Source organism: Dysidea avara, chromosome 2 (genome assembly GCF_963678975.1).
Source record: "Dysidea avara chromosome 2, odDysAvar1.4, whole genome shotgun sequence".
NCBI lineage: Eukaryota > Metazoa > Porifera > Demospongiae > Dictyoceratida > Dysideidae > Dysidea > Dysidea avara.
This window is the reverse complement of record NC_089273.1, coordinates 43,935,204-43,959,432: the sequence shown is the minus strand read 5'-3', so window position 1 is coordinate 43,959,432 and position 24,229 is coordinate 43,935,204. Positions and strand designations below refer to the sequence as shown.

The window sequence follows — 24,229 nt, the reverse complement described above, 5'->3', positions numbered from 1 at the left end:
TCGCAGGACTATAGCAAGAGAATAATATAAGATTCTATATGCAGTCTTTTCAGCAACTACAAGATTATACTATTACAACAATACTAGCTATTGTGTCCACTTAAATTTCAAACACTTATATAGAATGTCAGTCAGTTTTCAGTTGAGATTGTCAACTAACGATGAGCTCTGAACCTCAATTGTAATATTTCAGTGTCACCATCATTAGGACAAGTAGCCTTCACAGTGACCCTGTGTCTTCCTCTTCTTATGTCACTGAATGTCAATGGACTAGTACCTGAAATAGTAAGTATGTAACATTATGGTAGTGACATCATGGAAATGTAAGTCTTTATACAGCAAACTGTGACAAAGATTCACTGTAAAAGATTTGTAGTGAATTTCACTACTACATGTCTGCCACAATACTCACTATTTTTGTGTAGTGACGTTCACTACTTTTGTATAGTGACCATCATTATATTGTAGTGAACGTGACTACACAAAAATTATGAATATTGTGGCAGACATTAGTAGTGACCTTCACTACATTTAGTAGTGACCTTTAGTAGTTTTTTTTACTGTGTTGCACACCCTCAGGAGTCATATGTAAATTTCTGAATCATTTATATCCCTCTCAAGAGTGTTATAACATATAGGGTAGGAACCCAGACCGAGGTTCTTTTTGGATTTAGAAATCAAGCAAACTGAGGTTTCTGAACCATGAAGAATCGAGGGTGTGGTTTCTAAATGACATAGATAATGTTTTTTTTTAATATAGGTACATAGGTGGAGTCATTGTGGGATTGGATGTCATTTTAAAATAGTCATTATTATTATTATTATTAATATTATATATTTGATTAGCAGAGTCCTTTTGAGGCATGGAGCTAATTTACAAGTACAATTACAGATATGAATTATATTATCTATTCAGTAAAGTTTTGAAACTATCTAATTGATTGGCATGAACAATATCTGAAGGCAATTGGTTCCATTCAGGAATGGTGCATGGAAAAAGAGTGTGCAATGTTATAATTCAGTAAGTGCGGAATACCGAACATGTACTTGTCTAAGAGCTGGAGAAATCGAAGCTTGCACCTTATCGCAGCTTCCTTGCAACTGACAGCAGTAGCCACTATTATAGTGAAATACGTGGCTAAGTGTCAACAAGAAAGTTACAAGTTGTCGAGTGCCCATGGCATCACAGCAGTGTGAAGAACAGGTGTATAGAACCTGTTACAGTTTGAAGACAATCAAGGCTTGAGTACCAGAATAATGATGGCTGGCAAACAGTTGTCATGGTTCCAATTATGAACCACACCCACATTACAAATAACAGAAAAAAACCATTCCACAAGAAAGCTTACCCATATAGGTCTTCAATAATTATCGAAGATGAAACAGGCATAAAACACTTAGGCACTATAAATAGAATTTTCCATAAAATTCTGGATTTGTCCATTTGTCATAACAAATATAGCTACAACATTAGATTTTATGTCCTATAATCAAATTCTTTTAGGAATGTTTATAAAAGGAATCCAGTGGTTACACTCACATTGGCTTAGGTGGCTGGTCACCCACTGCAGGCTATTAGCCTGAATAATGCTTGGGAGAGCATAGCAAATCAATGATTGAATGTGAGATTTGATATGCTTGAGGTCCGGCTAGCAGGTCTCTAACATAGTTGGTTAGAAACCTGCTAACAGGTTTTCAGCAGTTTTAAAGGCCTCATTATCTTCCTAAGATCAAAGCATAATATGCATACCATTATCTAATGTTATTGTAGCCACATAATAAAAAGTACTAAAACCTACACTTAGTAACAAGCAATTTTATATTATAAGGCCAGGCAAAGTAGATTCCTTGTTTCTCATCAGCTTCCCGCTTCTACTAAAACACTGCCATCTTAACTTTCATTATTACATTCTAGTATGACACGCCCCCTATTTTACATGAGATCTTAACACATGTGATACACCTCATGTTAAAAATGGTGTTTGTTTGTCTCACCGCTACCATGGATGGGCAGCTGTGTATATATGTTGCATAAAAATATTTGCATGGTTTGTTAATTAATTATCATGACATGATTCTTGACTGTGACATATGGTATAATTAATATGATGCCATATTGAACAATGCCGGCCCACATCAAAATTGAGGAAGTGGCCGATGAGAAACAAGGAATCTACTTTGCCTGGCCTAACTAACTCAATATAGTGGGTACGTATTGAAAGTCCCCATGCAGTGATTCTTGACTTCATCGATAAGGCCACTTATTATAATTCAGATGATCTGCTCACATTGCTATGTCTCATCACCTAATTTTGGTCATTGCTATGACATCGTGCATGTTTTCACCATTATTCCATCATCTTACTGTTTAATACGTAATTAATATATTGGTAATTAATATAATATATATGTACCACTTTCACACCTCACTTCAAAGGGAAGAGAAGGTGTATAAGTGGTATAATAGCACTGCTATCAGTGCTCAGGAATGCATTAATGAGAAATGGAGGTAGTATATATATATACAAGTTATATCCCTCCTAGGAGGGATATAAATTGTATATACTACTTATTAATGCATTCCAAGCATTCTCAGAAATCATCTGATTTCTTTGATGAAACAGTGTGGTCTCCTCTGCTTTAACATAGTGACACTTCGCAGGATTGATAGTGGGTTTTAGTTTTGTAAAGTGAGCCAAAGCATAGATCATGGACTAGGGAAAGAAGATAGTTTGTTGTTTTACTGAATTAAGAAAGTCACAGGTTAGTTTATATTGCTGTTTTGATTGCACTGATGTGGTGATATCCAAACACTGGGTATAGCGCTTAATTGATTTGGCCATTGGTGTTAGCATATTCACTACTTTAGTTTATTCATGGTTATAGTAAAGTGATTGTTTTAGTGCACTTGAATCATCTTATATTGCTGTTTTGACACCTGGCGCAATGTCACACTGACATTCACTTAGTGACTAGGTGTGGCAATTAATTGACTAGGCAGGCCATTATAGTGCTGTAAACATATTCACTGCTTCATGGCTAGTATAGTAAGCTCTTTATAGTGCACTTAAGCTTCATTATGAACACTCAATTTTCATCAATAAAATGATGGTCTTTCTCTCTGTTCAACTTGCATTTGGGCTTCTTGTGTTTAATTGCGTACCCACAATCGAAGTGATCTGCATGCTTGTGTTGATACACTTATGTTCGGCATCTCAGCAGCACCTTGTCGTTGCTCTTACAATGTTATCCACAATCGAAATTCACATGGTCCCATATAAATACACTTGCGAAGTATTCCTGCAGTTTTTCACACTTGCAGGCGCCACCCAAGGGGAATATAATTTGTAACTTGGGCACTTGTAATTTGCCTGACGTCCTCGTACTTATGCGTATATTTCAGGAAAATCACTTTTGCCCATGTTACAACTACTACCAGTGTTGGGAGTAATGCGTTACATCAGTAACGCGTTACATAATTTTATTACTTTTGTGGTAACTAAGTAATATTCAGCTACAAACAAATTGCCTTGTAGAGAGATCAATAGAAGAAGTTACCTCGCAGAGAATTCAGCTACAAAGAAACCATCATGTAGAGAGTGCAGCTACAAACAAATCTCCCTGTACAGAGATCAGCTAGAAGAAGTTTCCTTGTAGAGAATTCAGCTACAAACAAATCACCCTGTAGAAAGATCAGCTAGAAGAAGTCACCTTGTAGAGAGTTCAGCTACAAAGAAACCATCATGATATCCCAGCAAATCCATTTGACACCCCATAACCACTGTACATAGAACCAGAGGTCATAATATGACATTTATGCAACCAATTACACGGATTGATTCTTATATGTACTCCTTTTTCCCTTCGGCAATCAAAATCTGGAATGATCTACCCCAAAATGTGATTGTCTCCAATGATATTGATCAGTTCAAGCAAAAATTAGCCACTATTTAAATTTGTATACTGGTATGTATGTTGTGACCTGTGCACTATACTCTAGTAGAGGTTTGCACAGTATTACCAATAATAACAATAATAAAAATAATCATGTAGAGAGTTCAGCTGCAAACAAATCACCTGTAGAGAGATCAGCTAGAAGAAGTTTCCTTGTAGAGAGTTCAGTTACAAAGAAACCACCATGTAGAGAGTTCAGCTACAAACTAGTGACCTTGTAGAGACATCAGCTAGAAGAAGTTACCTTGTAGAGAGTTCAGTTACAAAGAAACCACGCACCATGTAGAGAGTTCAGCTATAAACTAGTGACCTTGTAGAGACATCAGCTAGAAGAAGTTACCTTGTAGAGAGTTCAGCTACAAAGAAACCACCATGTAGAGCAAACAAATCACCCTGTAAAAAATCAGCTACAAACAAATCACCCTGTAGTAAGATCAGCTAGAAGAAGTCACCTTGTAGAGAGTTCAACTACAAAGAAACCATTCTGTAAAGAGCTCAGTTGCAAACAAATCACCTGTAAAGAATTTAGTTACAAGCAGATCACCCTGTAGAAAGATCAGTTAGAAAAGTTACCTTGTAGAGAGTTCAGTTACAAAGAAACCACCATGTAGAGAATTCAGCTACAAACTAGTGACCTTGTAGAGACATCAGCTAGAAGAAGTTACCTTGTAGAGAGTTCAGCTACAAAGAAACCATTCTGTAAGGAGCTCAGCTGCAAACAAATCACCTGTACACAATTCAGCTACAAACAAATTACCCTGTAGAACAATCAGCTAGAAGAAGTTACCATGTAGAGAGTTCAGCTACAAAGAAACCACCATGTAGAGCAAACAAATCACCCTGTAAAAAATCAGCTACAAAAAAATCACCCTAGGCCTGTAGTAAGATCAGCTAGAAGAAGTCACCTTGTAGAGAGTTCAACTACAAAGAAACCACCATGTAGAGAGTTCAGCTAGAAGAAGTTACCTTGTAGAGAGTTCAGCTACAAAGAAACCATCTGTAGAGAGTTCAGCTACAAACAGATCTCCCTGTAGTGAGATCAGTTAGAAGAAGTTACCTTGTAGAGAGTTCAGCTACCAAGAAACCCTTCTGTAAAGAGCACAGCTACAAACAAATCACCTGTACACAATTCAGCTACAAACAAATTACCCTGTAGAGAGATCAGCTAGAAGAAATTACCTTGTATATACAAACAAATCACCCTGTAGAAAGATCAGTTAGAAGAAGTCACCTTGTAGAGAGTTCAGGTACAAAGAAACCATCATGTAGAGAGTTCAGCTAGAAGAAGCTACCTTGTAGAGAGTTCAGCTACAAAGAAACCATTATGTAGAGAGTTCAGCAGCAAAAAAAATCACATGTAGAGAGTTCAGCTAGAAGAAGTTTCCTTGTAGAGAGTTCAGCTATAAACAAATCTCCCTGTAGAGAGATCAGCTAGAAGAAGTTTCCTTGTAAAGAGTTCAGCTACAAAAAAATCACCCTGTAGGAAGATTAGCTAGAAGAAGTCACCTTGTAGAGAGTTCGGTTACAAAGAAACCACCATGCAGAGAGTTCAGCTACAAACTAGTGACTTTGTAGAGACATCAGCTAGAAGAAGTTACCTTGTAGAGAGTTCAGCTACAAAGAAACCATTCTGTAAAGAGCTCAGTTGCAAACAAATCACCTGTAAAGAATTCAGTTACAAGCAAATCACCCTGTAGAAAGATCAGTTAGAAAAGTTACCTTGTAGAGAGTTCAGTTACAAAGAAACTACCATGTAGAGAATTCAGCTACAAACTAGTGACCTTGTAGAGACATCAGCTAGAAGAAGTTACCTTGTAGAGAGTTCAGCTACAAAGAAACCATTCTGTAAGGAGCTCAGCTGCAAACAAATCACCTGTACACAATTCAGCTACAAACAAATTACCCTGTAGAACAATCAGCTAGATGAAGTTACCATGTAGAGAGTTCAGCTACAAAGAAACCACCATGTAGAGCAAACAAATCACCCAGTAAAGATCAGCTACAAACAAATCACCCTAGGTCTGTTGTAAGATCAGCTAGAAGAAGTCATCTTGTAGAGAGTTCAACTACAAAGAAACCACCATGTAGAGAGTTCAGCTAGAAGAAGTTACCTTGTACAGAGTTCAGCTACAAAGAAACCATCTGTAGAGAGTTCAGCTACAAACAAATCTCCCTGTAGTGAGATCAGTTAGAAGAAGTTACCTTGTAGAGTGTTCAGCTACCAAGAAACCCTTCTGTAAAGAGCACAGCTACAAACAAATCACCTGTACACAATTCAGCTACAAACAAATTACCCTGTAGAGAGATCAGCTAGAAGAAATTACCTTGTATATACAAACAAATCACCCTGTAGAAAGATCAGTTAGAAGAAGCTACCTTGTAGAGAGTTCAGCTACAAAGAAACCATTATGTAGAGAGTTCAGCAGCAAAAAAATCACATGTAGAGAGTTCAGCTAGAGGAAGTTTCCTTGTAGAGAGTTCAGCTATAAACAAATCTCTCTGTAGAGAGATGAGCTAGAAGAAGTTTCCTTGTAAAGAGTTCAGCTACAAAAAAATCACCCTGTAGGAAGATTAGCTAGAAGAAGTCACCTTGTAGAGAGTTCGGTTACAAAGAAACAACCATGCAGAGAGTTCAGCTACAAACTAGTGACTTTGTAGAGACATCAGCTAGAAGAAGTTACCTTGTAGAGAGTTCAGCTACAAAGAAACCATTCTGTAAAGAGCTCAGTTGCAAACAAATCACCTGTAAAGAATTCAGTTACAAGCAAATCACCCTGTAGAAAGATCAGTTAGAAAAGTTACCTTGTAGAGAGTTCAGTTACAAAGAAACCACCATGTAGAGAATTCAGCTACAAACTAGTGACCTTGTAGAGACATCAGCTAGAAGAAGTTACCTTGTAGAGAGTTCAGCTACAAAGAAACCATTCTGTAAGGAGCTCAGCTGCAAACAAATCACCTGTACAGAATTCAGCTACAAACATGAAATCACCCTGTAGAAAGATCAGCTAGAAAAAGTTACCTTGTATAGAGTTCAGTTATAAAGAAACCACCATGTAGAGAATTCAGCTACAAACTAGTGACACTGTAGAGACATCAGTTAGAAGAAGTTACTACCTTGTAGAGAGTTCAGCTACAAAGAAACCATTCTGTAAAGAGCTCAGCTGCAAACAAATCACCAGTACAAATTACCCTGTAGAGAGATCAGCTAGAAGAAATTACCTTGTAGATAGTTCAGCTACAAACAAATCACCCGGTAGAAAGATCAGTTAGAAGAAGTCACCTTGTAGAGAGTTCAGCTACAAAGAAACCATTCTGTAAAGAGCTCAGCTGCAAACAAATCACCTGTACAAATTACCCTGTAGAAAGATCAGCTAGAAGAAATTACCTCGTAGATAGTTCAGCTGCAAACAAATCATCCTGTAGTAAGATCAGCTAGAAGAAGTCACCTTGTAAAGAGTTCAGCTACAAAGAAACCACTATGTAGAGAGTTCAGCTAGAAGAAGTTACCTTGTAGAGAGTTCAGCTACAAAGAAACCATAATGTAGTGAGTTCAGCTGCAAGCAAATCATCTGTACAGAATTTAGCTACAAACAAATCACCCCGTAGAGAAATCAGCTTGAAGAAGTCACCTTGTAGAGAGTTCAGCTACAAATAAACCACCATTCAGAGAGTTCAGCTAGAAGAAGTTACCTTGTGGAGAGTTCAGCTACAAAGAAACCAGAGTTCAGCTGCAAACAAATCACCTGTAGAGAGTTCAGCTACAAACAAGTTTCCCTGTGGTGAGATCAGTTAGAAGAAGTTACCTTGTAGAGAGTTCAGCTATGTACAAAGAAACCATTCTGTAAAGAGCTCAGCTGCAAACAAATCATCTGTACACAATTCAGCTACAAACAAATCAACTTGTAGAGAGATTAGCAAGAAGACGTTTCCTTGTAGGGAGTTCAGCAACAAACAAATCACCCTGTAGTAAGATCAGCTAGAAGAAGTCACCTTGTAGAGAGTTCAGCTACAAAGAAAACACCATGTAGAGAGTTCAGCTAGGAGAAGTTACCTTGTAGAGAGTTCAAAAACAGCCAATCTGTAAAAAAAGGTGCGGCCCCCAAAAAGGCCATGGTGAAAAAAGATGTGAAATCCAAGGTGGCGGCTAAGAAATGGCTGTGATGGTAGGTTAATGGTAAAAATTTTAATAACGACAATTTAGGTGAATTTTGTGCCAAGACCAAGCAGTACAAAAATTTACCTGAGTTGTCGTTATTAAAATTTTTACCATTAACCTACCATCACAGCCATTTCTTGGCCGCCACCTTGGATTTCTCATCTTTTTAACCATGGCTTTTTGGGGGGCTGCACCTTTTTTTACAGCTTGGCTGTTTTTGATTAGATTATTACTACAAGTAACGAAGTTACTATTCTCGTTAGTTATCCTCTGAGTAATGCCTAGCCACAACGAAGTAACAAGGCCTACTGAATGAAGCTTATTCACCAGCTTTTTACTTATAACCAAGATTTGCACATTAACACAATCATGACACATGATAAAGTGGTAGTTTCACACATGACAGCTTATTAATAAGGCTGTGGACACAAAGTAATAAAATATGTAATATTATTATAGTTACATTATTTTATGAGTAATATGTAACTGTAACTAAATAGTTCAGTTACAAGTATTATGTAATATGTAACTAGTTACCTTTACAAAGTAACTTGCCCAACACTGACTACTACATATTTAATACGTATACTGAAGTTATAAGGCCAGGCAAAGTTGATTGCTAGTTTCCTATTTCAAGATTTTCAAAATATCGTGTGGGTGGAAGGTCATTATTCATTATTCATTATGGCCAAAACTTTGAAGAAACCACTCATTATTACAATAATGAAAATATTGGTGAATATTTGAAAATCCATGTGGCAGAAATAGCCATATAATGAATTTTTGTGGCAATTCTATAAAGGCATGCAGGCAGAAACAGGAAACTTGCAATAAAGTTTGTCTGACCTAAACTTCCCAGGTACAGCCACGGATTGTTTCTCCTTTCTCCACCTTTTCAAACATACTTTATGTAACAACTTTAAACAGGCTGTACGACCAGGTGTTCTACAGACCTTCAGCACTTGTGCTGTAAAGCCTTAATAAATAAATAAAAAGAAATAAACTAATTTGCTTTTACACAACTAGGTATAGGGAAAGGAAGGCTCTAGATGGGCTGAAGACCAGTCTCATTGTTAGGAGAAGAATTGGCCATTTAACTTCTCAATAAGTTAGATCAGTGATATGGTGATTAATAAAAAATGAAGATATTTAAATTCAGCTAATTCTAATAAACCATTCTAGTGAATATATTATTGTAGTTAACAATGAGCCACCTGCATGCATTGGTTTAGACTAACTTTCCTGATCTGAGCATAAAATTAACAATAAGTGGCCTAAACTTCTCATTGAGGCCCTGTTTTATCAATACCACTCATCCTGGCTATAATACATTTACCATACCTATATTTTAAGATTTTAAGTGTAACTGACATAAATTGTGAACATAAGAACAAGTGAAATTGTAATTTAACAAGTTGTAGTTAACTTACAGGTTCTGAAGCTCTCATTGTCAAGTCTACATTCAATAGTGGTAGCTGCAGATCTACCGGCAACTGAAAATGTGAGGGTAGCAGTCTTCTTCCTTCTGTGGTACTGGACGTTGCCAGAAATTTTGTCAACTTCACAAAAATCTAAACATAGAATATTTTCGTTGTTTATTTCTGCCAACTGTACACAAATGTAGCTGTCATGTTATAAACATTTCATGGTTTTATTCATTACCCATGGGCATTTATACAATAGATCTGCTAATGGTGTGCGTGCGTGCGTGCGTGCGTGCGTGCGTGCGTGTGTGTGTGTGTGTGTGTGTGTGTGCTTACCAGTTACTTGTAGCAGCCTGATAACAGCACCCATACCCTTTAACAGATGTGTTTGTATATGGCAATGGAATAACCACCATCCTGGATTATCTGCCATAAACCTGATGACAGAATATCCTCCAAAAGGCACCAAAATCGTGTCCTTCCTGGCAAACTGTCTAGCCTCTATATCAACATCATCATTGCTCCACACAAGTTCCTGTATCAATCCATCATTCCCTTCAATTGTACTAAAGTGATTTTGGCATTGGGCACTCTTTGAGGCTACACATCTTATATCATCATTAGCCTTAACAAATTCACCAGTAGTTGTGTTGTATTCAGGGTAGCCTGTCTTAACTGCATAGAAGTGATGTCCATGAAGGTGCACCGGATGTGAAGCACCATCAGAATCGGTACCATCAAGTATTCTGTTAACAATAACTATTTCAACAACACTGCCCATTTGTACATTACTTAGGTCTATCACATGAGTACATGTACAGTTTTGTCCATTGCAGCCCCTTCTTGGACACATTTCATTGGAATTTTGGAAGGATTCAAATTCAGTTAGTGGTGGGTTGGTGGGTAATCGGAAGCTTAACCCATCAACAAAACTAACTTCTGTGCCTGTTTCTCCAAATGTGTAAAACAACCCTGTCACTGTAGGAGAATAAATTGCTTCTGGAACAGGAATGTCTGGGTGACTTTCAAATTCATCAACATTAACACAATCCATGATGTTTTTGTATTGAGAAAATGGGCAATTCACAGCTTTACATTTAGAAGATGGTGTACACTCCCAAGTTTGAGTTATTTCTTCTATATCCATAGGCGGATTCTCAGCATAGTGGAGAACTGCTTCAGCCCTGTGTGTATTTATTGGGTTGTGGTATATTTCGTTATTATTCAAGTCTTCATCTTCCAAAGTTTCAGCCCAAATCCAGAAATCTTTTTGTTCGGTGTTGTCTGCAGTTACAACCACATCATATCGCTCACCAGTATGAACAATAACATAGTTAACATTCTCAATAGGTTTGATAGGATCACCATCGCTAGCAATTACAGTCAGTTTGTGTCCTTCTATTGAGAATCTAAATGAATATAGAGCTTGGGCTCCAATTATTCTGAAACGATTTCTGCTATGTCTTTGGACAGTAAAGTAGTTTAAGCTTGTTCCTGGTATGTTGGGTTCCCCTAATTGATTAAAGTGTCGACCTTTATCATTGATTATACCTGACCAAAATGGGATAGGCCCAACTTCAGTACCATCTGGACCGACAGTGGCATTGTAAACAGTAAAATATTGTTGGCCATATTCTTCAGTCTCTTGCAAATACTCTAGACTAGCTCCAATTGTGTAAAATAGATTAACTGAAGGTTCTCTTTGCCAGTCCATTAGTATGAGAGTATGTTGAGAAGCAATGTCAGTGTCATATAAACCGGGAAAAAAGAATTCAATATCTCTCACTATTAATGCACCATACAGTCCATCAGTCCTGTGAGCACTAGTGTGTGCATGATACCAATGAGTACCAGCTGGGGAAGCTTCAAAGGTGTAAGTGAAACTGTCAAGATATCCGATAGGTGTCTGTGTGATATAGGGAGCTCCATCAGCTTCTTGTGTGCCATTTTGAAACATTCCGTGCCAGTGAATAGTTATTCCTTCAACACCCCTTAAACGATTGTATACTGTCACGTTGAGGGTTTGGTTCTTAATCACAATTATGGTTGGGGATGGCATTTGACCATTTATGGTTAATATAGGCCTGAAGTATCCATCAGCTTGTATTGGTTGGAGATGTACATTTGAAGTATCAACCTCATCTAGTAGGGGTACTATGTTGCCATTGGCATCAAACGTTGCTCTGAACCCTTCATATTCACTGTATTCATCAATGCCCTCGTAATAGGTCATGGTGGTAAATGCCTCAGCCACCAAGGTTATATCACAAACATGATTAATACCTAGATTGGTGCAATCATAAACTTTCTTTTGTGGGTCGTACATTGGCACTTTGCATTTAGCAAAGCTTACTAAGGTTGCTAGTAGTAGTAGCAGCAACAACATCTGTGTAAGGTAATAAATCATTGAAAGTAAGTTACTGCTTAATAGTAGGACTTTCCTAAAATCAAAACGACATAGCCACAAGTACACTGCAATGAAAATTTTTGATTAAAAATATACATGTGACAAAAGCAATACTCATGGAATTTATCTCTTGTGTAGTGTTTAAATCAGAATATTATGAACATATATAATGAGTCAAAGTGTACTATATCATTGAACTGTTCTTTTGGGTATCAAAACCATGAGTAAATTGCTTTCCCATAATGCTATTAAGATACTGTTCGGAAAATATGTGAGTTAAACCCACAAGCAGTGCCTTTTGAGTACCTATGCTGAAGTGGTTTAATTATTTGGAATTGGATTTGCTGTAATTGGTAATCTGTAGTCTGTTTACTTACTGTCTGAGTAACAATTAAATGGACTGTTGCTTTTTTTCCATAATTAACATGTATTACTTGACCTTATAAGAACTTATACAGCTACCCGACCTGTCACAGTACAAGCACGCAATACTGAGTTACCAGCATTTTGCTTTATGTTAAAAACACTGGTTCAGGAGGAGTCTTTAAAAATAGTCTTGTAATTTATTTTATATCTAGTCATGTTGTGCAATTGTTGGTAGTGTGCAGGTCAACTTGTAACCCTTTATCCTTGTAACTTGGCTCTTTTGGCTTAGAATTCAAAGCCCACTCTCAAACGTCAATGATGTTGAACTACTGAGTAGTCATTTGCATAGCAGTACCATACTTCCAGCACTTTGCGTGATACTGGATCCTCGTATTGCTGTACTAAATGTGTTCAATGAAATATTCTACTTTGCTAGAATGTGAACTTTAGCCAAAAAAACAATACCAGAACCTGATTGCACTTAATCTGGCAGTGCCTGGGATTAAAATAGATATGTCAGTATTAGCTATCTAAAATCAGCTTGAAATAATAGTGTGCGGAGAATGTATCTAGCTTTCAGAGTTCTGGCTGAATGTGCTACAGTTATTATCTAACTACTAAAGAAACGTTCAAAAATAGAACCATTAAAACCCAAGAGTTTTTGGTACATTTTGCTGCAATGTACGCACCTAAAAATTTTCCTCTTCTATTAGAGTTGAACATATAGTTTTGTTGGGACTAAGTCACTGTCATTATGAGGAGGTTTTGTCTATTGTATTCTTAATTTAGAGCGAAGTGCTTATTAAAGTTTCACTGCACTTTGTGCACTCTTAGTAACACGTAGTAATAAAAGTGTGTATGGTGTGATATGGTTTTAAAAGGGACAAAAGGCTTCAAACATTGTGGTACTGTTTTGTTGGCCTGGTGGCTATTGACACTGAACAGTCTGTGTCAATAAGTGCCTATTGATACTGACCAGATCAATGCACTAGCTGTATGAAAATGAATTTTTGGTGAGTTCAGGTTGGAGGTCATGCACCATGAACGTACCTTTATACAGCTGGTAAAATATATCATTATACTGTACTTTACAGCAAAAATCAGCATTAGAATACGGCTTAATGTTTCAACAACAGATTTTTTTTCCTTTTTAATGTGCAAATGACACCATACCCAGTGGCAGATCAAGGGGGAGGGGCCTCCTAAAATCATACAAGATTGAGTTACTCTAATTGAGAATTCAGTAAAATAAAATAGCCACCACTCATAACACTATTGAATAACATCTGCAGCACAATCCCATGCACGGGCACACTTAGCCTGCTAAGAATATTTTGAAATGCAACATGGTCTTGTGCATGCCATTCTTTATAAGTTCATACTGCATATAGCTAGCTGAACTACACATGACTGTCACCTATCCCTATACTACTCTTGATCAATGTAGTTTACTTAGAAAACAGTATGATTTGACATTTGTGCATAAAATCAAAATTTTAGTTCTGAAACATACGTGACCAGATTTGTGAAAAGGGGTCTTTCACACACATCCAATTCTGTAAACGTGGGAGACCATAACTTAGTGTTCTAGTTACATAATAATCTGCAATGTTCACCATCTATTCAGCTATGTTGGTGCTCACTTCTGACCACATTTCAAGTCAATAGCTCTTTTCAATCTGAAGTTATGAATAATCAAAGGTGGTAAATTGGATGTATGTCTCCCCCTGTGCCATATACTTACTGCTCTAGTGCACCCCTGCCCCCTTCCAAACCATGGATCTGCCTCTGCTACCTGGTTGCAATCATAAGGTAGTAAACAAGCAAAAAGATATGCATCTGGTAGCAGTGGACCTTGGCTGGAAGTCTAGAGGTCAAAAATTAAATATGTTTTATGCACCCATTTTATTCTACAATAAGTCTTTTCATCCACTAGTGTCAACAGCCACATCTGCGTTATAATGTGTAATCAAATCCAGTTTATACAGTAAGTTTATGTGTATTAAAGGCTAAGTGGATTTTGAAAGCTCCTGAGAAAGCAGCGAGTTATGCACTTTAGTTTTGTATTGTTGACTAGATCGCATGTTTTGGTGCATTGTAGTCATTTGTTTTATCCAGTGTTTTTTGTACTGTGTATGTTCTACTTTGAAGATCAGCATGTCGAATACAGGAGTCTACTTACAAAATATAATTAGTCAACCCAATCAATTAATCATACACAAAGCAACACATGTTTTGCAAGGTTTTGTGTGTATCTGCAGAATTTAAAACACCTTTTGATAAATGAGTATGGCTCCAAGTACACATGTCTACAGACAGTATCACACATTCCTGATAAGACACATGGGCTGATGTGGCTCACAAAAGAAGCAGGACTGCTGCAAGGCTGGATTATGATGCATTCCTACAACCAATTAGTGGGTGTGGTTCCATGTAAATCAACAGACAGCAACTAACATGAATATATCTATAATCAGATGCAACACACTTTAATAGGCACGGCTCCACGTATACCTACTAACAGTAACACAAAATCCTTATAGGTGGGCAGGGCTCATGAAAGAAGTTGGGCTACTGCAAGACTAGACTCACACATGATGATCCTAATCTGAATTCATTCTATAAAATAGATTGACCAGACACAAACAACCTGTTTGGTTTCAACTCTGGACTCACAATCATAAACTATCCATATTTGTGGAACTGACCACACAATAGTCACCAATATCAAAGTAGCCACCAATATTATTGAGACAATATAGTTTTCATAGTTTATCTACAATAACCACAATTATTACAAGAGAGCAGGGCCATTATACCTTATTGAGTCAAAAGCCAATTGCAACTGAGCCTGCGAAAATAGTACCTGTGGACACACAAAATTTGACTACTTAGTCATAACTTTTTATTTAGTTATGCTATGGCTATGCAGTTCTTATCACTTATTAAACTTTTACGTAATTGACGTCATAATGCAAGTTACAAAATGCAGATATTCTATCCCAGTACCGAGATGTAACTTGCAATGGGACGTACATAGTTTGTGCCCATATGCTCTATTTTCGCAGGCCCGGTCACATTAATGCATGATAATAATGGTCTTTGTAAAATAGCGTCATTGTTATTCTTGTTGATTTAGAAGTTTGTTTGTAAAAAAAAAACAGCTACACAGAATTGAGGTACAGCTACACATCTGGTAAACTTGGTGCTTGTGGGGGATGTACAATTCTGAGGGTCTGCACTGGTAGCCAATCACCTTAACCAAAGGCAAATCCAGGATGGGGTATTTGAGGCAAATGCCCTCTTCCCCCTCACCTTGTGGAGGAGCCAACCATACTTCTGATTAAAATAGCTACTAAACTTTATGTCAGGCCAATTCTAGAAACTCATGAAAATATGCACATTGTACTAGCATTTATTACAAATTCACCTGAAACCAAAGTCAAACTATAGTCGGTACGCGTTCACCTGAGCCCCCACCAAATATAGTAATATCAAAGAGGTGAACATGTGTTCATTCCCAATGGTTTTGTACTGGAACAAGCATGTTTTCATGTTGTAAACAGGTTTGCGCGCCTGAATCGTCCATACTAAATGTATGGGATATTTTAAAAACCTTATAAGTCACTTGTTCTTCCCCGCATCAAAGCGCTTTTTTGATTAACGTTTCCGGCGTTTAAAGGGCTTCACAGCACTACTAAATGTTTGGGCAGCTGGTCCATGTAACAAGAGTTATTAACAAGAAGCGAGGGCTCAGGTGAACGCGAACAGACTATAGCTGTGAAATTGTCACCCAGCACCTTCGTGTGTACTAAGCGCCTCTAAAATAATTATCGTGTTGCTGTTTTTATGACACCCAGAGCCTTTTAAATAGCTTTTATGACTTCACAACCATCTGAAAAGGCCAAAATGGCAAAAATCAACAGTGAGGCACTACTAAAAGTGGTGATTATTTGCTGCTTCAAAAATGCAGCACTGAACTAGAGAATCTGGCTCTTCCCAACCATTTACAACTTTACCCATTTGTGCCCCTCCCCTTGCCATCTCCTGGATCCACCCCTATTAGCTACAGTAGCTATCACTTAGAGCACTGAGACAACCATACATTCTACCGTGTAAGTTAATTATAATTGCTTTGGGCAGGAGTCTTGGACATGTACAGACATTTATTAAACCTTAAACCCCAGTGCGTGGCAGTATTAAAGCGCCGCGCTGGGTTATAACTACCATACAGCTAGACAGAGCGGCGCTGCTACTGTACGATATATTAGTTAACACCCAGTGATAACTAACTTATCACCCTGTTGCGGAGCCACTCAGTCTCTGTCGTGACATCATAATAACCGTGAATGGCATTGTTTACCAATGGAACAAAGAGCCAAATAAGGAAATATTGATACAAAACTGACTTATGAAAGCCGTCTTGAAATTCTGGATCTCTATTCTCTGTATTGCAGACGTCAAAGGGGTGATATGATTGAAAAATATAAGATACTTAAACGACATTATGACTTGGACCCATCTACATTTTTTACTTTAAATACTGCTACCACCAGGGGCCATTAAAGAAAGATCAAGATTACTTGTTAGGCAGAACTTTTTTACAAATAGAATAGTCAATCTATGGAACTCCTTACCTGACTTTATCATTTCAGCACCAACAGTTGCAACCTTCAAGCTGCGCTTGGATAATTTTTGGAAGCAATCTAGATATGGGCACCTTCAAAGGCCTGCGGCCTAGCCTGGCAAGTTAGCTTGCCTTGGCATCTACAAGCCCATTAAATAATAATAATAATAATAATAAAACACACCAATACAGCACTTAAAACTACCTAAATATTACAAGAAAACTGTTAATCCTTTACACAATGACACTACAAGTTACCAATACGATAGTTTAACAAATGTCAGAATAGTACGTGACAATTTTCGCTCCAGCAATCACTCCCAACGGTCACTATGGTGAAGAACTAACTTCCTCTAGTTTCATCGTTCTATCTTGGACTATGGTAGCTACTTGTTGGTCTTTATTTTTCTCTTGCACACCACGCGACACCACTATACCAATTTCTGACGAAGGCGAATCGTACCTGCATGGAACCGCTGCTTCATAACACCGCCCTTCGCTACAGTTTTGTAGGCAGTATGTACGGTCTCTCTTGTGGCTACGAAGTAGAATCTCCACACAATTGGGACGAAATCTTGAGCACAGTGACAGGAACTCAAACCGGAACTTAATTTACTATCCGTAAACTTCTGCGCACTCCCGCGCACTGGAATATAAAACAGTTATATCCCGTATACTCGGATGATATCACCCTCGTACCGGGATATAACTATAACTTATAGCCATAGACCATGTGTAATTATTATTATTATTATTATTATTGGGGTACATTTATTTATTTATTAATGCTTTACAGCACAAGTGATGAAGGTCTGTAGGACACCTGGTCCTACAGCCTGCTCAAGGACTTTAGCTACATAAGGTGTGTTTGAAAAGTTGGAGAAAGGAGAAAAAAATCCATGACTGGACCTAGGTAGCCTCGAACCTGCAGCCATCCGATTTACGCTCGAACGCTTACAGGAGTCTACCAGGTGGTCAGGATGTGTAAGGAGGCAAAGCCTGTAAAAACCTAATCTAAACAATCAAACTACTACAAAAATAACTATACAATATCATACTGGTAATCATAATAAAATCTATCTAGGTGTGTCTTAAACAAATTGGTTGAATGAACATTAACTGAGTCATATGGAAGTCCATTCCAATCATTTATAATTCTTACTGAATAAAAGTGACGGCGTGGCAAGCAGGTACCAGGGGCGGATCCAGGACCTGGCAAGGGGAGGGGCACAAACGGGCAAGTCACTTGTAGGTAATCACGTTTATAGGCCAGATCATCTTGTTAATTGTTGCATTTTTGGAGCAGCAAATAATACACCTCTTAGTAGTATCTCACTGTTGATTTTTTACCATTTTGGCCTTTGCAGAAGGCTGTGAAGTCTTTCTTAAACAACAGCAACGCGATAATTATTTTTAGAGGCGCTTAGTACGCACAAAGGTGCTGGGTGACGCATTTCATAGTTAGTTTGACTTTGGTTCACTTTAGTAGCAGGAGAATTCGTAATAAATGCTAGTAAAATGTGTTTATTTCGTGAGTTTAATAAGCTGATCTTGCCTGGCATAAAGTTTAGTGTTATAATCAGAAATATGGCTCCTCCACAAGGTGAGTGAGGGGGGGGGGGGGGGGGGGGGCATTTGCCCCAAATGCCCCATCCTGGATCCGCCATTGGGTACTGTAGCGTGTGGTTTGTAGATCTTTAAATCATGACCTCTTGTTATAGAAGATGGTAAATAAAGATGAGCTATCCATGTCCAGCATGTTATGAAATAGTCTGTATGTGTATATTAAGTCCCTTCTACGACGTCGATATCTGAGAGATGGTAAGTTTAGGTGGTTTAATCTGTCAACATATTGCAAGTCTTTAATTTTGCTCACTAACTTGGTAGCTCTTCTTTGAATTTTTTCAACTGACTGCTAATTGCTGGTGTGGTCTCGCAAAATGTTGCTAGAGTTGGCAGTCTGTCCACATACAGCTTCGGATTTCACGATGTTGAACACAATGAGTGATTACAAGAACCATCCCCAAGTAGCTAGCTAGAATACTCGTCACAGCACAAAAATAATTAGTCTATGTTCAGTGTACTTTACCTACGTAGTATAAGTACACTTCCTTCGCATTGTAATATTTTAATAGTGGGTCCACTCAGTAATAACACTGATTTTTAGTGGAGCCCTGAACACAAACAACACATACAAAAATACACTAGCTACATAATTAAATCATTATAATAATCTCTTAAATAAGTACACATAAATTCAGTGTGCAATAAAGCTAATCGTATACTGGGATTTTTGCGAAGAACTCTCCACCATTGTCCACCTCACTTAAAATAACAAGCATATAAACAGATTGTCTTGCCATCTATTGTATACTGCTCTTCTATCTGGGATCCACATCAACAATCACTCATTCACAAGTTAGAGATGATACAACATCGTGCTGCACGTTTCGTGTTAAATAGACCTTGGAGAAGGAATCATAGGGACAGTATAACTGAAATGTTAGTGGAATTAAAATGGCCAACACTGGAAGATCGTAGAAAACAGGCACGTCTGATGCTGTTGTTTAAGTTTGTAAACAAATTAATTTATGTTCCAAATCAGTATCTGCCAGTGTTATCTCCTGCAACAAGTACCAGGGCAAACCATCCTTTGAAGCTATTACAGCTGTATGCCAGAACAAATCGATATAGTAACTCTTTCTTACCAAGATCAATACCAGACTGGAACAATTTAGATATGGAAGATCTTGACAATATAGACTTACTTACTTTCAAAAACCGTTTGCAAAATGCATAGACACTAAAATTTTGTTTTTGTACATTAGCGATTTACCCAATGGGTTTTGCTAATCAATAATAATAAATAAATAAATAAGTACATAGCTAGCATTTAAATGCAGAGTACAAACGTTTTTGCCCTAGTCTCGCGTGGCCAGATCGCCTTTTTTTTTTCTCCGCCGACCATCACTCAAAAAGGGAAGAAAAAATAAAGCGGTCTGGCAACGTGAGACTATTTTTTACCTGGCGTCTCAGTTGTGCACACGTGATTCAGGAGCACCCCCTCCATAATAATATTATTACGACGACATGCACTGTAGTATACCTAGATCCTAACTTTTTACGGTATACTAATCGACGTAGACTAATCCTATCATGTAATGATTAAGGCCAGCTCTTGTCGAGTGTATAGATAATACTCTTGGGAGGAAAGTCAACCTGACCACAAGAACACACACCCCACCATTGTTCTTCACCCGCAAATACACTCCTCGATAATTGGCTAACTGAGAAGCTAGCTATAAGAACTAGCTAGCTATTTAGTACACAAAACGGATACACCACTACTATACGGCATACTAAGCTCACCCTTAACCCATATCTCGCTCCAGAGAGGCACATTGTTGCAGTCATGATCACTGCTCTGCAGGCTGAAATAATATTACGCAACATCCGGTGTCAGAATACAATGGTCAGAACGTATCCTCTCTTTGTTGGATGAAACAATAGTGTACAGCTGCTATAGTTAATCTATGAGAATAATATGGTTCAGCGGCATCGACTTTACCTGATTAGCTATAAATCAATGGTTACAGACCCAAGGTATATTCAGTATCCTTGGAGAATGACTGTCGAGATTTTAGTTTAGATGGTGTCTTTGTGATCACATCGGTGAACTCATCCAGGAGACCGGAGGCATACAAGTCCTCGTAGTTTCTACTTATGGAGATAAAATATCAAAAGTTAGTTTATATGCAAATAAACTTGTTTATATTATATTATATTATATTGGTACAGAGAGTAATAGTCCGGTAGTCAAATGCAAAAAAAAGTCATGTCCCCGGAAAAAAATGGTATGAAAGAAGTTTTGGTATCATTCTGTGTGAAATTTAATGGAGAATAGCATATTCAAAATCCCAAAAAATCCATCTTGGGGAATTTTTTTTACTGCTGTTTAAATGTTTGCATGTAATTTCTGTAAGAAACAGTTGACGGCTGGTGTCTAATAGAATAGTAATCACCAGCTACAGCTTACTAGTTGAGTTGATATTTGAGGAAAAATAGATCACAAGCACAGTGCTATGGTTGTGTGCATATGCATTAGTTTGGAATTGGCAAGTCTAAGTGATAGCTGGTGAAAATAAGTTTGTACATGTACATGCAGTGCATAAAGGACCCTCCATGTAAAGTATACTCTACATTTAACCTACTTATGAAGGACAATTTCGAAAAGTTCCTGTGAACCTCTATGATTACAATTTTACCTCTAAAAAGGAATAACAATAAAATTTTGCTTCCTCCAACAACTTCATCTCTTATATTTTGTCTCACGAAGCTATTATCTTTTATAAGCCTTTGGCTTTTCTTTTGTCCACTAATTGAGGGATGAGTATTTGGTAGTTTTAGGTTTGCTTCATGGTTGCATGTCTGGGATTTTCATTGCTTTGATCAGCTATCCACTGTATTTGTAGGGCATGTTCTTCCATTGGTGTATACACTAGGGCTCCACTGTTAATGGATTTAGTGAGTATGGAGTCCCTTGTCTTAGTAATGTTTGGGTGTTCTCTTTGAAGGTCCTTATAAATATTTTAATATTGGTATCATGATTATGGTAAATTTTATATCAATACATCTCTATAATCACGCACTTTCCTACTGGAAAACTGAACAAAGTATATTATGATAGTTGTACATGGCAGATGACATAAATGATTGTAATTCAAAAATGGCTGGCACAAAGTTTGTAAACGGTAGTGTGAGTACCTCTCCTACACTGGATGTCTCAGGGTAAATACCGACCTATGCCGCTAAGTATACGTCTTTCAAATGTTTTACTGTAAATGCGTGATCAGCTTCACCTCCCAGGAACCATAGTAAGGGATTTGACTATTATACAATCAGATTCCCTACGCACATTGCATCATTTATCATCATATCCCCATGCACTTATATACTTGGGCTACTGTAAGGGCATTGTTTGAATACAGTAGAACATGATAACGGCATAATCACTATGACCATAATATGTACATAGGCTCAGAAGCCATGGTTAGCTACATTCACCCTCTATTATTCTTGTAAGGGGAGAGGAGGGGAATAATATTGATAAGCACATTAATATACAGATATTCACTTCCTGTTACAAATAAGTGAATGATTGCATTAAACTTTAGCCTGTGTGAGATGCATTCATAAAAGATGTAGTTAGGTATGTAATCATAAGCAGCGATCTTAATAGCTACACAATGATCAAAATACTGATCATGCTTTTTGTCATTTTCAAATAAAACTGCAGGGAAAGGGTGTGTAATATTTCTCAAGATCAGAGTATGTAAGTGAGACTCAGAACATCTTCAATATTAAATGACCAGAATGATTTTATGGCAAAAGATGGCACCATAGGACCTGTGATTTAAATCAGTCTTTAGAGAGGCAAACTGGGAGCAATATAAAGGATGAAGACACATACTGTAGCATCAAACCCTTTAAAGAGAGTGCTGCAGTTTTGAAAGTGTTTTCTTAATCCTGATACTGATAACGACATAGCTGTTGTAAAGAAAGCTACAGGTAATTAGCTTTTGCTATGTAGTTTAAAAGCTGATGGCACCAGGGAAGGCTGAGATACGTATACTCTGAATAACCAAACACCTGTACTACATCTCAGCATGCATTGATCTCAGAGATCCAAGTAAGGTTTGTGAAACCAAAATTTCTATGATTCAACTAATGCACAGTTCAAGTAATCAGGAGGATGTGAGATTAGGAGCTAACATCAGTAGCGTGCTGCAGTGCAGAAGGCATGTAACTGCTTTTACATAACTCTTTAAGTAAAACAGAATGCATTGAGCTAGCAGTAGCTTCTTATCAGGAGGCGGAGGCATAAACTGTCTAACTTACACATACATAACATGCTAGCTTGCAGGATTACCTATGTATGTAATGTGCAGCTTTTCTTTGTCGCTGGTATAGTGAAGGAGGACTGTGCACAATGCTATCATTTTGAAAAACAGCTTTCCAATTATCACTATACTAAGAAGTCTGCAAGCTTTCCAGTTATCACTCGTTTTGTTAATTTTATTTAATTCATTAAAATTTTTTTTACCTTTAATACGTAGCTACTTAAATGGCGGTGTGCGTACATTATTCAGTAGTACTTCGTGGGACTAGCCAAGGGGCTTTCCAAAAGTTCAATTAGTCTCGAAAGAACATTTGGTGGTGCTAAAGAGGAGGAAAGTTTTGTATTAAATAAATGAAGAACTACTGTCTACTGTACCTTTTATGGAGAATATGGAAGTCACTACTGCAGTTAGTTGGTCTTGTGTGGTCACAACAAAAGAGAAGCAACTAAATCAGCGTATTTTAAAGTGTGACTAAGTGAGTGTATTGTGTAGCCAATGAGGGTCGTGGATTTTAAATATGGTTATCAATGGTTGGAGGCCGAAAGGTTGCCTTCGTAACCAGTTTAATCATGTGAGGGAAAGCCTTGGAATCTAGCAAGTTGGGGACTCAAAATGGATGCCAGCAGTGCGAATGTTACTGTCTGTGCTATTTACTACAGTCTGTTCTAAACTTTAATTTAGCCTTTTATTCCAAGAACTCCTCCAATCAATATTACGTGGACGGACGAATTTTGCTGTAGCAACTTTATTAATTAATTTTTATTTTATTAAATTTAGTGTGTGTGTTCACTTGAGGAGTGTCCAACAGTTGCTACCCCCTTACAAGTAAAATACACTATCAACACAGAGGCTTATTTATTTCCATTGTTATAAGAAGGGCACTGAGAGTTTTCAACATAGGTATATACCCTCTCACTTTTTTCAATCGACTAACTAAATAGACCTTAGATTAGCTACAATGATAAACTGTCCGTATATGGGGAGTACGACTGTCACAAGTAATTACTAATTCACTATAGTTTGGAGACTCATTGGGCTCTCAGTAGTAAAGTAGTAAAGTTCGGTTACTCTAGCATTGTGAGTTGGCACAATTTGTCTAGCTAGTGAGGAGTAATCTTTTAACAAAAGGACTCCTTCCAAGTCTGCAAATGATGTATAGTTATGCCTTGTCATAATCAGACTGTCTTATTAAAAAAATCATGTCTAGGGAGTTCCAAAACTATAGCGTATCGTTGTTTAAATTGTGACAGTGTTTTCGGATTTATTATTCACAAGAAATAATCTAGATCCCTAAGTAGTTGAAATTTTCAAAACTCTGTCATTTACTAAGTAGGAAATTTAGGTCTCTGCTGATGTGTAACTTGACCAGTTGGCAACAAACTGTCTGACACTACG

General features: G+C 37.6%; 1 protein-coding gene across 2 annotated transcripts; it reads right to left on the bottom strand.

The window, feature by feature from the left end:
- LOC136247433 (uncharacterized) lies at nt 1–20,384 on the bottom strand. Of its 2 annotated transcripts, none has more exons than XM_066039152.1 (4): nt 20,304–20,384; nt 9,871–11,920; nt 9,541–9,681; nt 1–277 (listed from the first exon to the last, which is right to left on the bottom strand). In XM_066039152.1, exons 1-4 carry the CDS (start codon nt 20,346–20,348, stop codon nt 156–158), a joined length of 2,358 nt encoding a protein of 785 aa, XP_065895224.1. In that variant the 5' UTR covers nt 20,349–20,384; the 3' UTR covers nt 1–155. The 2 variants fall into 2 exon arrangements, with proteins under 2 accessions (XP_065895224.1, XP_065895225.1); XM_066039153.1 differs by lacking the exon at nt 20,304–20,384 and adding an exon at nt 17,398–17,571.
- Nucleotides 20,385–24,229: the final 3,845 nt, after the last annotated feature.